This window comes from Mesitornis unicolor, unplaced genomic scaffold (assembly GCF_000695765.1).
Source record: "Mesitornis unicolor isolate BGI_N332 unplaced genomic scaffold, ASM69576v1 scaffold6143, whole genome shotgun sequence".
Classification (NCBI taxonomy): Eukaryota; Metazoa; Chordata; class Aves; order Mesitornithiformes; family Mesitornithidae; genus Mesitornis; species Mesitornis unicolor.
The window spans coordinates 43,300-55,986 of record NW_010172513.1 but is presented as its reverse complement, the minus strand read 5'-3'; the positions used below and the strand labels follow the sequence as shown (position 1 = coordinate 55,986).

At 54.5% G+C, this 12,687-nt stretch overlaps 1 protein-coding gene across 1 annotated transcript in view; it reads left to right on the top strand.

Annotated features, from left to right (window-relative positions):
- Positions 1-218: 218 nt before the first annotated feature.
- ITGB3 (integrin, beta 3 (platelet glycoprotein IIIa, antigen CD61)) overlaps positions 219-12,687 on the top strand; it is a 21,369-nt gene continuing 8,900 nt past the window's right edge. Inside the window, exons 1-3 of the mRNA XM_010180405.1 lie at positions 219-325; positions 5,851-5,936; positions 10,630-10,822. Coding sequence (XP_010178707.1) covers positions 268-325; positions 5,851-5,936; positions 10,630-10,822 — 337 coding nt within the window. The 5' untranslated portion in view covers positions 219-267. The remainder of the gene's footprint in view (positions 326-5,850; positions 5,937-10,629; positions 10,823-12,687) is intronic.

The window sequence follows — 12,687 nt, the reverse complement described above, 5'->3', positions numbered from 1 at the left end:
GTTTATTAGATCCTTGTCTGAGCTGAGAGAGCGAAAAAAAGCATGAGGAGCTGCAGGCAGGGCGGGCGGGGGCACTCCCTTACTCAAAACTGAGTGACGAGAGCAGTTTCCTCCGGCCAGCCCCGCTCGCCATGTGTGTCATACACCCAGACTCATGATTCATCTCCTGGACCGCTCAAAAACCTCCGGCCGCCCCAGAGCTGCTCCCCATCGCTCACGGCGGGGCTGGTCCCAGCAGCCCCCCAGGCTCGGGGCTCGGAGGAGAAGATGGGAAAACTCTGCGCGGCTGTCGGGATCCTCCTGCTCTGCGCTGCTGGCGGCTGGGGTAGGTTTACAGCCTGGAGAGCTGTCGCTTGCTTAAAGTCAGGTCATTTTTTGATTATACTGCCTGTTATTTCCCAAAATCCCAGGACTTTCTGCATTCCCAGGGTCTGCGATTTCCCGGGAAAATCGCTCGGAGGGGGAGCTGGCAGCCTGAAACCTCGGCATGGGTCCCAAATACAAAGCACCGCTCGAGTCGGTTGGGCTTCGGCTGGGTCAGGAGTGGGAGGGTTTCTCGAGGATGTTCTCGGGTCAGAACATGGTTTGGTGCGGGATTCTCCCAGTGGGTGCGGCAAGTTTATATTATCTACCTACGCTGTGTTTGGCTCCGGGTACTGGTTTGTAATGGAAGGACTGGGGTGTGACTCGGGCTCCGTCCTTAATAAACAGAAAATGGGCTGGGGGGAGTCTGCAGGGCAGGTCGTCGCTGTGTTCATGTCATTTTTAGGGCATGGAGTATATTGAAGTCAGCATTGCTGTCCTGTGTTAATTTTTCTCGCGCTATTTTGGTGCTTTTCTGTAAAAACCCTGATTTCTGGCATCAGGTAATTTCAGGACAGAAGTAGTTTTTATTTTTTAAAAGATGGAGAAGCAGCCCAGAAACAACGTTAGCTCCTCCCCAGGTGTGTTTCCGGGGCTCAACGTAAATCGTGCAACTGCGAAATGGTGCGGTTGTATAAATCAGTCCCATTGTTTTCCAGGCCAGGAGGTTTGGGGCAACGTTTTTCTGTCTGAAGAATTCCAGGCTTTGGTGAATTCCCAGGGACAGCCTGAGGCTCTATCTGTAGATAGGGCTGTTCACCAGTACAGGACACAGGAGTTTGGGTTGAGAGAGCTGCAGTTTGGGGCTGTGCAGGTGACAGGACACAGGAGTTTGGGTTGAGAGAGCTGCAGTTTGGGGCTGTGCAGGTGATGTCTCTGCTCCTGTGCAGTGTCTGCGATCAGCTAAGCTCATTTTCGGGCATCCTCTCTCCAGGAAGATGCTGGCAGACAGGGAGAGCTTCAGAGAAACACAGTCCCAGGATAGCGTGGGCAGGAGATGAGCCGGAAAAGCCCAAATTCTTATCACTTAGTCAAGCAGAAAGGCCAGAGAGGATGTAAGTAGGGTTTGTGTCTTTAGCAAGCTTTCTAAAATATCTCTAGCAAGTTTTCTGGGTGCACATTGTTGCTTAAATTGGCAGAGGAGGATAAAACAAAGCGTGTGGCTGGCTTGTGCGGTGCGTGGAGGAGGTTATGTGGAGTGCAGGCTGGGACTGAGTAATTTTCTCCAGGCAGGGAAGGGTGGTGATGCTCAGCCGCAGACGTCGGGGTATTTCGAGTGCATCGTTTCACCTCGCTCGGGGCCGTGCTGCCCAGTCCCGGGCGGGTGGTTCCCATGGTGCCCCAGTTTATTTCCCGTTTCCTTGTATTTTATGTTCTAGGATTTCTTTGTTTGTTAAAGCCTAAGTGTTTAGGATCGGGTCATTACATGAGACCAGCTGCTTTCTTAGTGAAAAAATGCAGCTTTTGTACTTCGGTTTGTTAGTTTTTATGGCTGGAAAAACAAGCGCCAAAAGTGGGGGGAAAAAAAAGCACCTAAAAATTACAGAGCTTATTAGTTTAGGCTGTGCTGCTTTCTTGTTAACCTGCTCTTGGCCAGGCAACATCCTGAGCCTGGGAAGTGCTGCTGGACGCTCGCAGGGCCGAAACCTGAGGGGCTCAAGCTGCAGCATCCTCCACTCTCCTCCGCCTGAGCTTTTGCTCCTCCACCACCCAAAGGGCCCCCGCTTCCCTCCTGCAAAGTCCTCCCGACATCGCACCCTGAGTACAGCCATGCAAGAAGTGCTGGAAATGCCAAAATAGAGACATTTCCCTGCAGTGAGGAGGGTGAGGGGATGAGGAGCATGTTTGGATGCTGATAACTGCGTGTTTGGATGGTGATAAGTGCCCTCTGTTAATCACCGCTGGCGCCCCGGGGGATTTCAGCCCGTTCCCTGCTCCATCCAGCCCCGGGTTAAATTCAGTCAAGAATGGGTCCATCCAGTGCTGGAGGTTGGGGAAGGGTCCTCCATCCCCAGACATGTGTCTGGGTCATGGAGCAATGGAGACCACGGGTAGCCCAAGGGGGCAGGTACCCACCTGCGGGGACCCCCTGGGCAAAGCCACTGCTGCTGGCAATGTCGTGGTGACACGGTGTGACAGGAGACCCCAGGGCAGCATCCCTCCTGCGGGGACCCTCTGTGCTGCAGCCCCACATAACCCCATGTGCTGCTCCCCAGCAATGGGCACAACAGCCCAGCTCGTGGCCATTGTGCCAAAATCAGGCAGAAAATTGGGATTACATCTCCAGCATGGATGGGGGGTCCCAGATCAAGGACCCCTGGGCTGCAGAGTGGTGGTAGGAGGGGAGAAGAGGAAACCACCGGCGCCCAGAGGCTGTGCAGGGGCAGAAGGTGATGTGTACCAAATGTTGAGGAGCAGATGAGCTTTCAGCCCTGAGGGACAGTGCTGGGCTCATTAACCGCAGAGTTCAGGTTTCATGGCATGAGGAGGTGAAATGAAGGCAGCCAGGGGCTTGCAAATCCTTCACGTCATGTCTCAGTGCAGCCGTGTCTCACAGACCAGAGTTAACACTGCACAGGGGAAACTGAGGCAGGGAGCAGATGAGGAACTTGGCTCAAGTCACACGGGAAACCTGTTTGAAATAGGATGTGGACCAAGTGCCTCTCACATATCAAGTTCCTCTCACATCCCAAGTGCCTCTCACATCCCAAATGCTGGTGTGAGCCCTGGGTCCTGTCACGGGCTAGAAGCGTGGCTGAGGCACCCATGGGCGTTGGGGCAGAGCTGGGTGACTATGGCAAGCTAAACCCCCCCCTAAGGGAACAAACCCCATGCTGGCATTAAAGAAGAGTCTGGGCCAGGAGCATTGCTGGTGGTACTGGGTGCTATAACCCACCCCCAGCCACCACGGCCGTGAGTCAGCAGCTGGACACAGTGGCTGTGGGGAGGGATGTAGTAGCAGAAAGCAATAAAATTCGTGGCACAGGGCAGGCAGCTCCTTGGCACCTCTCCACCCAGCCCCAACCGAGGGGCTGTGGTGCTGGTCCAGGTATCAAAGCATCGGGGCTCCCCAGAGACCTGCAGTTTCACAGAATCACAGAATCACAGAACGTTAGGGATTGGAAGGGACCTCAAAAGATCATCTAGTCCAATCCCCCTGCCGGAGCAGGAACGCCTAGATGAGGTTGCACAGGAAGGCGTCCAGGCGGGTTTTGAATGTCTCCAGAGAAGGAGACTCCACAACCTCTCTGGGCAGCCTGGGCCAGGGCTCTGTCACCCTCACTGAGAAGAAGTTTCTTCTCAAATTGAAGTGGAACCTCCTGTGTTCCAGCTTGTGCCCATTACCTCTTGTCCTATCATTGTTTGTCACCGAGAAGAGCCTGGCTCCATCCTCGTGACACTCACCCTTTAAATATTTATAAACATGAATGAGGTCTCCCCTCAGTCTCCTCTTCTGCAAACTAAAGAGACCCAGCTCCCTCAGCCGCTCCTCATAAGGGAGATGCTCCACTCCCTTGATCATCTTTGTAGCCCAGTAGTTTCGGAAGCTGTTCCTGTGTTCGGGCATGTGGCCCTGGGTTGGCAGCTCCAAGACTTTAATCCTGAGCACCTCGAGCTGCTGGGGACATCCCCATCCCTGAGGGCTGCCAGGTTAATGGGTCCCCTGCCACCCCCAAAGGACTGAGCTGCTGCCAGCCATGCCGGGGCTGGCTCCCGGCTGCACGGCACAGCACAAATCCCAGGCACGCGCCTGGTGCTTGGCAAGGCAGGAGGGAATTCATAGGGACACGGCAGCAGGGATTTCACATGGACACGGCAGGAGCAGGCATGAGACACAGGAGCTGGCACTGTTCTTGCCCCTGCTGCTTTTGGAGAGCCCTTTCCCTTCGCCCCACTCACCCCTGGCTACCCACACCCATCCAATGCTGCTGTTAACACATTGCTGAGTGGCCTTGGTGCAGAAGGCACCAGAGATCAACCTGTCACTTTTTTGGGCAATGCTAAATTTAAAGTCTTTCCCATCCTCACGTGCTGCAGCCGAGTATTTTGGTGCTTGGTGAGAGCTCTGCGAGCAGATGCAAGCCCAAAACTGGTGCTGAGCCAGGCAGTTGGACTTTAGTCCCCCTGCATGGGGGTAGCAGAGGTCTGATGGGGCACACCAGCCCCGGTGCCCCAGGACACGTCCCCGAGGAGCTGCTGGCCTTCAGGACAGCCACAGCGTGTCCAGCTTAGCCTGTGACACTGCCCATGTACAGACACACACATCCGTGATGTGCTGCACATGCAGCCGCCGTGCACACACACGCACACACACGCACACACGTGCACACACACGCACACATACGTGTGCACACTCATGCACCCAGACTGCGTGCCAGCGGACACGAGCACACGGTGCCGTCACCATGGTTCTGCCCAAAGACCTGACAACTTCGTTTCATGGTTTCCTCTTTTTGTTTCGTGTTGCATTTCCTGTGGCTACGGAAAACGACGCTATTTCTGCCTGCGGCTGCTGGGGAAAGCCCTGGACGGGGACAGGGGGACACAGGACAAAGTACCCACTGCTCCATGCCAGCGTCTCCCGTGCTGCAGCATTGCCCCAGCCGGGCAGGCACACGGCTCTGGTCTAACTCCTAAAGCTCTGCCGAGATGCTCATGCCCTGGGATGGAGGAAGAGCCGAGGGTGACATCACCACGGCCGTGCCCCAGCTGCTCACCACTTTGGCTGTTAGCGGTGGGAACCACAGAACCGCACAGTCCTGCCTTTGCTGGAGGAGCTCCTCCTGCCCCAGCTGGCACCGGTGCTGCCCCACGGCCCCTGTGGGCATTTTGGGGGCCTTTAATCCCCCACACAGACCCACTGGCCTCTGACCATGACGACTGGTGCCAGCGTGCGTCTCCCACTGCTGCTTCCACCGACAGAGCCCAACCTTTGCCCAGGGCATCGGCACACACCGCCGCCAGCTCATTTCTGGACTCGTGCCCTTTCCCTCCCCTCCTTTCCCTGGGTTTGAACCTCAGCCAAGACCAGCTGCTGAGTTTAGTTTCTGCACAAGAAGGCACCGACCACCCCGGGTCTGGGGCAGTGGGAAGCAGCAGCAGATCCCCGGCTGTGGGTACCACATTGCGCCCCTGGGAATTCCCCCCCAAAATGTCTGCAGTGAGGGATAAGGAGAGCTGTGTCCCCCCACCAGCACTGGGGGATTCACTCCATCACATGTGCAACACTGCAGGGATGGGGGGGACCCTTTAAGGAACTGCCAGGTGGGAAATGATGCTCAGTCCTGGGCAGGATGAAGCCCAACTGGTACCAGGCTGGGGTGGTTATAAAAGGAGAGGGGAGGCAGCACCTGGGATTTGGGGCTGGAGCAGAGCCCTGTTGGGATGGGGCTGCTCATGCAGCTGCTGGCTGAACACTGAGACTTCAGCACACGTGTGGGCTTTGGGTGCTGCAGGCTGTAACCGCTCTCCGTTTTGCCGTTTCAGGGACAAACATCTGCACCACCCGCGGGGTGAACTCCTGCAAGCAGTGCCTGGCTGTGAGCCCCCTCTGCGCCTGGTGCTCTGCAGAGGTAAGAGCTGGGGGGGGCTCAATGGGGCTGAAGCGCATCCCTGAGTGGGGCAGAGGATGTGTAGGAAGGGATGAGGCTGTGGGACGGGTGCTGGTCTCTGTGTTACAGCCACAAGCTCCGTCTCTATCTGTTCCCACCGTGACTAAACACATTCCTCGGTGGCATCTGGCTCTGACCGCAGCTCGGGATGCCCATCATGGGGCTGGGTCTGCCCTTTCCTGCTTTGCTCCAAAAATCTGCCCCTTATCTGGGTGTGTTGGTGGGAGCTAGGTGGAGCTGGCAGGGAAATGCTGATGTTTCCACTGGGAATTCACTTTGTCTCTCAAAAGATATCAGTTTGAAAACCTAGTTTACTTTTGTTTTGCTTCTTGAAAACCCATTGTAAAGCTCTGGCTAAAGGGGCTTAATTGCTGGAAGGGCTGGGAAGGGAAGGGGAGGGTGGTAGGAAGAGAAAATACTGATTAGAAGTTAAGGTTTGTGTTTAAATGCCCTTTTCTCATTGGAAAGAGAGGGAAAGGAAGACAAGGTGCCTGCTTTTGGTTAATGAGAGCCGAGCCGCAGTTCTAAAATCACCCAGTTTGAATGGGTGAGATCAGGGTGGATCTGCCACGCTCCTCTCCAAAAATGCTGCCCTGAGGGCCGGTCCATCCGGGAAGTAAAGGTGGGAGTTTTCCAGGGCCATGGGAGAGCAGAGACAAGGGGAGCTGAGGCTGGGATGTGGAGAGGTGAGGAAACCTCAGGGCCTCGCAGTCAGGAGCAGCTCCCACTCTGGCAAAGCTTTTCTTGCTTTCTGCTTCTCCATCCCTGAAATCCCACATCTCCTGGCTGTGCCCGTGGCCATGGTGCCCACCAGGACTGGGAAAAGGCCTGGGAAGAAGTGATCCAAGCTAGAAAATGCTGTTGGAGCGTGCCTGCGTGGCCTGATGCATTGCAGTCAGTGCATATCTGGAGGAGATGCCTCTGCTTGCTGTGCCCATCAGATACCGCCGGGATCTTGGGCTGTGCAGTGAATGAAGATGCTGGTGCTGGTCAGTCCCACCAGATCTCCTACAGGGAGTGGTTTGCAGCGTGATAAGGGGTGTCGCTTCCCGATGTGAAGTGGGAAGAGCCGGCTGGGCTCGCTGCTTCCCCGCCGTGTTCCTGGGCTGGGCTGGTGTCTTGGTGCTGCACAGCCCTGTGATGGGATTGGGTTGGTATTTTTTTTTTCCCCAGATCAGCAAAGGTTTCCAAAAAAGGAAATATTTCCAGTGCTGCTCCGCGCTGTGCTCATGGACAGACGTGACAAGCAGTGAGGGAGCCGTCCCGCTGCCAGCAACCGGCCCCCGGAGAGCGGGGCTGTGCGAGCTCTGCTCAGCAACTCTGCCTCCAACATCTGGACCACATTGACTTGATTTAGCAAATGAGGGCTTTTTCTGTGGGTTTGTTTCATTTCCCTGGGGTGGGGGAGGTCTCTGATACTGTGGGCTCCCCCTGTTATTTTTAAAGGGACAATGCCTTTGTTTGTGCTCCTTTGGTCCCACTGCAGCCCTTTCCCCACCCACGCTGCCTTCCCAGGGAGCCGGGGGTTATCAGTACCTCCTGCTCCATTCTGGCTTTGGACAGGAGAAGGTTCTTGTGGTCACTGACCCCTCCAAGCACTGATACAGAGGAGTGAGTTTAATTTATTTTTCAGAGACCTTGACCACTTAACAACAAATAGAGATGTCCATCCACTCACTTTTTTCCTTTTGGAAAAAGTCAGCCAAGCCTTAACACTGAGACGTGGCTCTAAAATCACTTTGGAGATTACAGTGGCAGATCTTCCTGGGTCTCACCCACCCAAAACGTCACCCTCTTTGGTTCCCTTGTAGGAAAGGTGGAGGCAAGGCTGGACCAGGGTTTGATTTAGAGAAGCTGCTGGGAAGTTTTAGCTTAATCTGTGGCATCTGTGCTCTGGTTCCTCCCTACAGAGGAGCTGATGCTGTATGTGGTTGCCTGTGAGATGAAAACAGAGATGCCCTGGGGATGGGTGACTTCCCACAGCCTCCCTGCACAGCACTAAGAGGGTGGGGGGATGGAGCTGGCTCTGCCTACCCCTGCCCTCACTTACAGGGTTTGGAGGCAGCCTTCGGGGGATAAAGTCATCAAGTTTCCTGTCCAGGAGGGAGCTGAGCTGAAACCTCCTGCCCTGCAATAGGACACATGTGGTCAAAGGGGAGGTGGAAAACTTTTGCAGTAGTTTTGTTGCCTGGGAGGTTCGTGTGCATCCTGAGCCAACCATGATGTTCAGGGCTCGGGGGAAAGGGCAATGATGTGGCTCTGGGGTTAAATAGCTTCTCCATGGGAGTCTCACAGTAGGAATGATGCTGCTAATCCCATAAGGTGCTGCATGGACTCTGAGGTCCTGGAAGCTCCCCAGGACCTCCAGGTATCACTGAAGAGCCCAGCACCCCAGTTAAAAACCTTTCTGCCCAGCCTGCCTTTCACCCTCATATCACAGAATCCCAGACCGTTAGGGATTGGAAGGGACCTCCAAAGCTCATCCAGTCCAATCCCCCTGCCGGAGCAGGAACACCCAGATGAGGTTACACAGGAAGGCGTCCAGGCGGGTTTTGAATGTCTGCAGAGAAGGAGACTCCACAACCTCTCTGGGCAGCCTGGGCCAGGGCTCTGTCACCCTCACTGAGAAGAAGTTTCTTCTCCAATTGAAGTGGAACCTCCTGTGTTCCAGTTTGTGTCCGTTACCCCTTGTCCTATCATTGTTTGTCACCGAGAAGAGCCTGGCTCCATCCTCGTGACACTCACCCTTTAAATATTTATAAACATTAATGAGGTCTCCCCTCAGTCTCCTCTTCTGCAAACTAAAGAGACCCAGCTTCCTCAGCCGCTCCTCATAAGGGAGTTCCCTTTACAGTGATTTCCCCACCTGGGACAGGAATGTTCGTGATGACCGATGAGATCTGGAGGACACCAGGCACCTCTACTCACAGCGGGGGAGCCCCGTGGGGCGAGCCTGAGGGGTGAGTGGGTGCAAGGGAGCTAATTTAGAGAGATGACTTATCCTCATCAGTGACAGCACACTGGTCAGGCAGCGAGGGTGGGAGCAGGAGGCCGCACGGGAGGAACACGCCTGCTGATGTATTTTCCAGCTATCTCTTGGCCATCATCTCCAGAGGGCTGTAAGCCAACCAGGGCCTCCTGAAATGGTTTGCTTTTTTTCTACTTGTTTGCCTAAAACACACAAATTCATCCCTGGGTTCGGCCAGCCAGAACCTAGGGGAGATGATATCTGGGATGGGGAACATCTCCAGTGCTGGGAGGCTGTGGTGTTGGGATTGACCTTCCCAGGAGCGAGGAGGGAGCTGAACCAGCCCCACCAGGATCTGTGCTACTCCCCTTTGCTGCAGGGGTAGGCTGTGCTGGTCACCTGCTGTAGTATGTTGAATATAGAAAGATTTGGGCTGTGGAAGGGATGTGGAGAAACCCCTTGGAGGGGCGGGTGGCTGATGCCTGGCCGGGAATGCATGGCAGCAGATCCTGGTTGGGAAAGAAATTCTTCCCATATTTGTCTTCATGACAAACCGAAGCGAGGGGAGCCCTTCTGAATGTGCTGCGATAAGGGCAAGAAGCCGGGAGCTTTCTAGGAAAGGAGGGACAGGCTGGAGCCACACCATGACTCCACATTTTGTGCTTCCTGCCCCTGATGGGAACTTGATGGCTTCTCCCGCAGCCCCATTGCCTTTTCACTCTTTCACTCCTTTTTTGGTTCTCCTTTCCTTGGTCGGCTCCATGCAGCAGGAAGCTGGAGAGCTGGCGATAACCTGAGCCGTTTTCCGACAGGAACCGAGCAGCGCTCCATGCGATGGGCTCACCCACAGTGGGGCTGTGCCTTGCTCACACTGAGCTTTCTTGGGGCACGTGTCAAGAAAATGGGAGGGAAAGGTGGCTTGTTCATTGCCAAAGTTTAGAAAATAATTTAAAATATCTCATGCTCTGTTGCTTCCCCTCATCCTGCCATGTTCACAACCCACCTCACCCTATTCTACCCATCCCATGTAGGTGGGCTTTCCCTTTAGCTTTGCCAAAAAGCAAACCTGGGGCTCCAGAGGTTCAGAGTCAGAAGAGAGTTTGGCAGGGATCCGTTATCCCTCATTCCCTCTTGGGAGGCATTGCTGAGCTCCTCTGCAGAGCACTGCAGACCAAAACCTGCAGATCATCCTGGATCCCCTCTGTCGGCCACCCCTCTACTGTCCACTGAAAGGAAGGGGTAGTGAGGGGTGGTCGGGCTCTGCTCCCCATAACAAGCAATGGGACGAGAGGAAGTGGCCTCAAGTTGTGGCAGGGGAGGATGAGGTTGGATATGAGGGGAAATTTCTTCCCCAAAAGGGTGATCAGGGCATGGAAGGGGCTGCTCAGGGCAGTGGTGGAGTCCCCATCCCTGGAGGAGTTTAAAACCCGGAAGATGAGGTGCTGAGGGACATGGTTTAGTGGTGGCCAGGTTATGGTTGGACTCGATGATCTTAAAGGTCTTTTCCAGCTACATGATTCTCCCTTGAGCTGACACCATGTGCCCCAAAAAGCATCTTACCCCAGTCTTGCATTAGGTTGATAAAGCGAGGCCTCTCCAGTGACAAGGGGCCCTCTCTCCTCCTCCCGACATAAACCCAATGCATTCCCAGGGGATCTGGCTCCTGACTGCGTCCTTCTCCTGCAGGTCTTGCCACAATCATCCCCTCGCTGCGACCTGCACGCCAACCTCCTGCAGAACGGCTGCGGGCAGGACTACATCGAGTTCCCCACCAGCACCGTAACCATCCTGGAGGACCGGCCCCTCAGCGACAAGGGCTCGGGGAGCACCACCACCACCCAGATGAGCCCCCAGAGAATACAGCTGAACCTGCGGCCGGGTAAGAGCCCCCAAACTGCTGTGGGAAGGGGAGATGCAGTGGGAGTAACCCAAAGGGCTCAAGCGATGAGTGAGCCATGACTTTGCCTTGCTTGCCAACGCTGTCTTGTGTCCATCAGAGGCAAGGCCAGGCTGGGGACTGCACTGAACCCTACAGGAACACCCTTGATGGGCAGACAAGCAGATTTCTGCTGTTTAGTCTCTTGGCTCAATCCTGCCATGCCCTGAGGCACGGGACGGGATGCGACTTCAACAATGCACGGGCTTATTTAAAAAGCCATTTCAGACCATAGCCGCTGCACTCTGAGTGCTTTGGTGGGAGTCAACTCGTGTCTAACTAGCCGTAGAGCAGCTGGCAGGGTTGGTCTGCCAACAGGTCCCTGTAATTTCCCAGGCTTGTTTCAGCCAAGCAGGCTGGAGCCAATTAACTGCTATGGTCAGCTGCCAGCATGAGGAGTTTCAAGGCAGGAGGTAAAACTAACGGGTGTCGCTCACCCAAGGTCACCAAACCGGTCTGGGGAAGATGGAGCGAGTGGTGCCATCGCTGTGCTCTGCCACGCAGAGTTCACCCCGGCCATCCACTCATGGATGACTCCTTCAGTCTCGGCAGGAGCAATTTTGGTTCCTTGTGCTCATTAAAGCCCCGGGGCCAGATATCAGTGGCTGATAGCAGAGGTGCCTGGCCAGCAGGAGTCCTGACTTGTCTGAATGACAGCAGTCTGAAGCGTTCCTGGGCACTGAGGACATGTAGCTGCCAAGTGCTCCTTGCTTTATTTAGATGTAAAGGTATTTGGCAGGAGGCAAGTATGTGTGCTACTCTGGAAAGGAACAGAGGCAGCGTGCAGTGCTGCAAGTCCCTGTTCCTTTGAAGCAGTAGAAGAAAACCCCAGCTTGATATCATCTCTGCCCAGCCAGGAAGGCTTGGCACAAGTCGTCTTCCTTGAGTCGTGAACCAAGGCCAAATGCTGAAGGATTTGAGTAGGACAGGTCACAGCCCACATCCCACAAGCTCAAAGTCCTCATAGTTTTAGCTCAACAAGAAGAAACAGATGCTCTAAGCAAAACACTGGGACTCCAATGACGTTGTCATGCTCCAGAGATGCAACTGGAGGGGGTGTGGAGCTCTTTGGGCTCTCGTAGATTTTGAAGATACTTTCTCTATCCTGAAAGTCAGAGTGTGACAAGAGGATTTAGAAGGAAAGATGAAAACAATAACAATTTAAGCTCAATGAAAGCTTTCTTCCTCAATGTTTGAGGTGTTCTGAGAAAGCTGCAGCTGTGCCCCAGCTTACATTTCAAAGAACAGCAAGAAAGAACCTTTGTCTCTTAAAAAGCAGAAAGAAAAGGTCAACCCTAAGTGATTTCAGCACTTTTTATTTTTTTTTTCAAAGTGCAAAAGTCATCAAAACTGGCCCGTTCCCCAGAAGATTCTGTCTAAGGAGGTTTTTGTTTCAATGGAAAATATTTCACCAAAAATTTCCCAGATTGGGCTGGGAGGAGCCAAGAGGACAGGGAAGGAACAGGGATGGACGAGGCCCTGGGAGGTGCTCATTGAAGTCCTAAGCAGCCGTGCAGCTCCCTGGTAATGCCCCTAGGACCTGCTGCCCACACACTGGGTGTTTCACCCCATCCAGCATGTGTTGGTCACGCTTTGTGCAGGACTTGGGGGTCAGCTCTGAGCAGGAAGATCTGCTCACATGAGAGGTTTGGAGAACAGGAGCCATAAGCCACATTTACCATCTCCAAGGGCTGCACAGCTTATCTCCCATGCAAGCATCCTGCTCTAAAGGCTTTGCCCCTTTGTGTCTGTTTAACTGTGATGATCTCCTCCCAGCAGCTTTGAACCATCTCCCTGGCTTCCTGCTG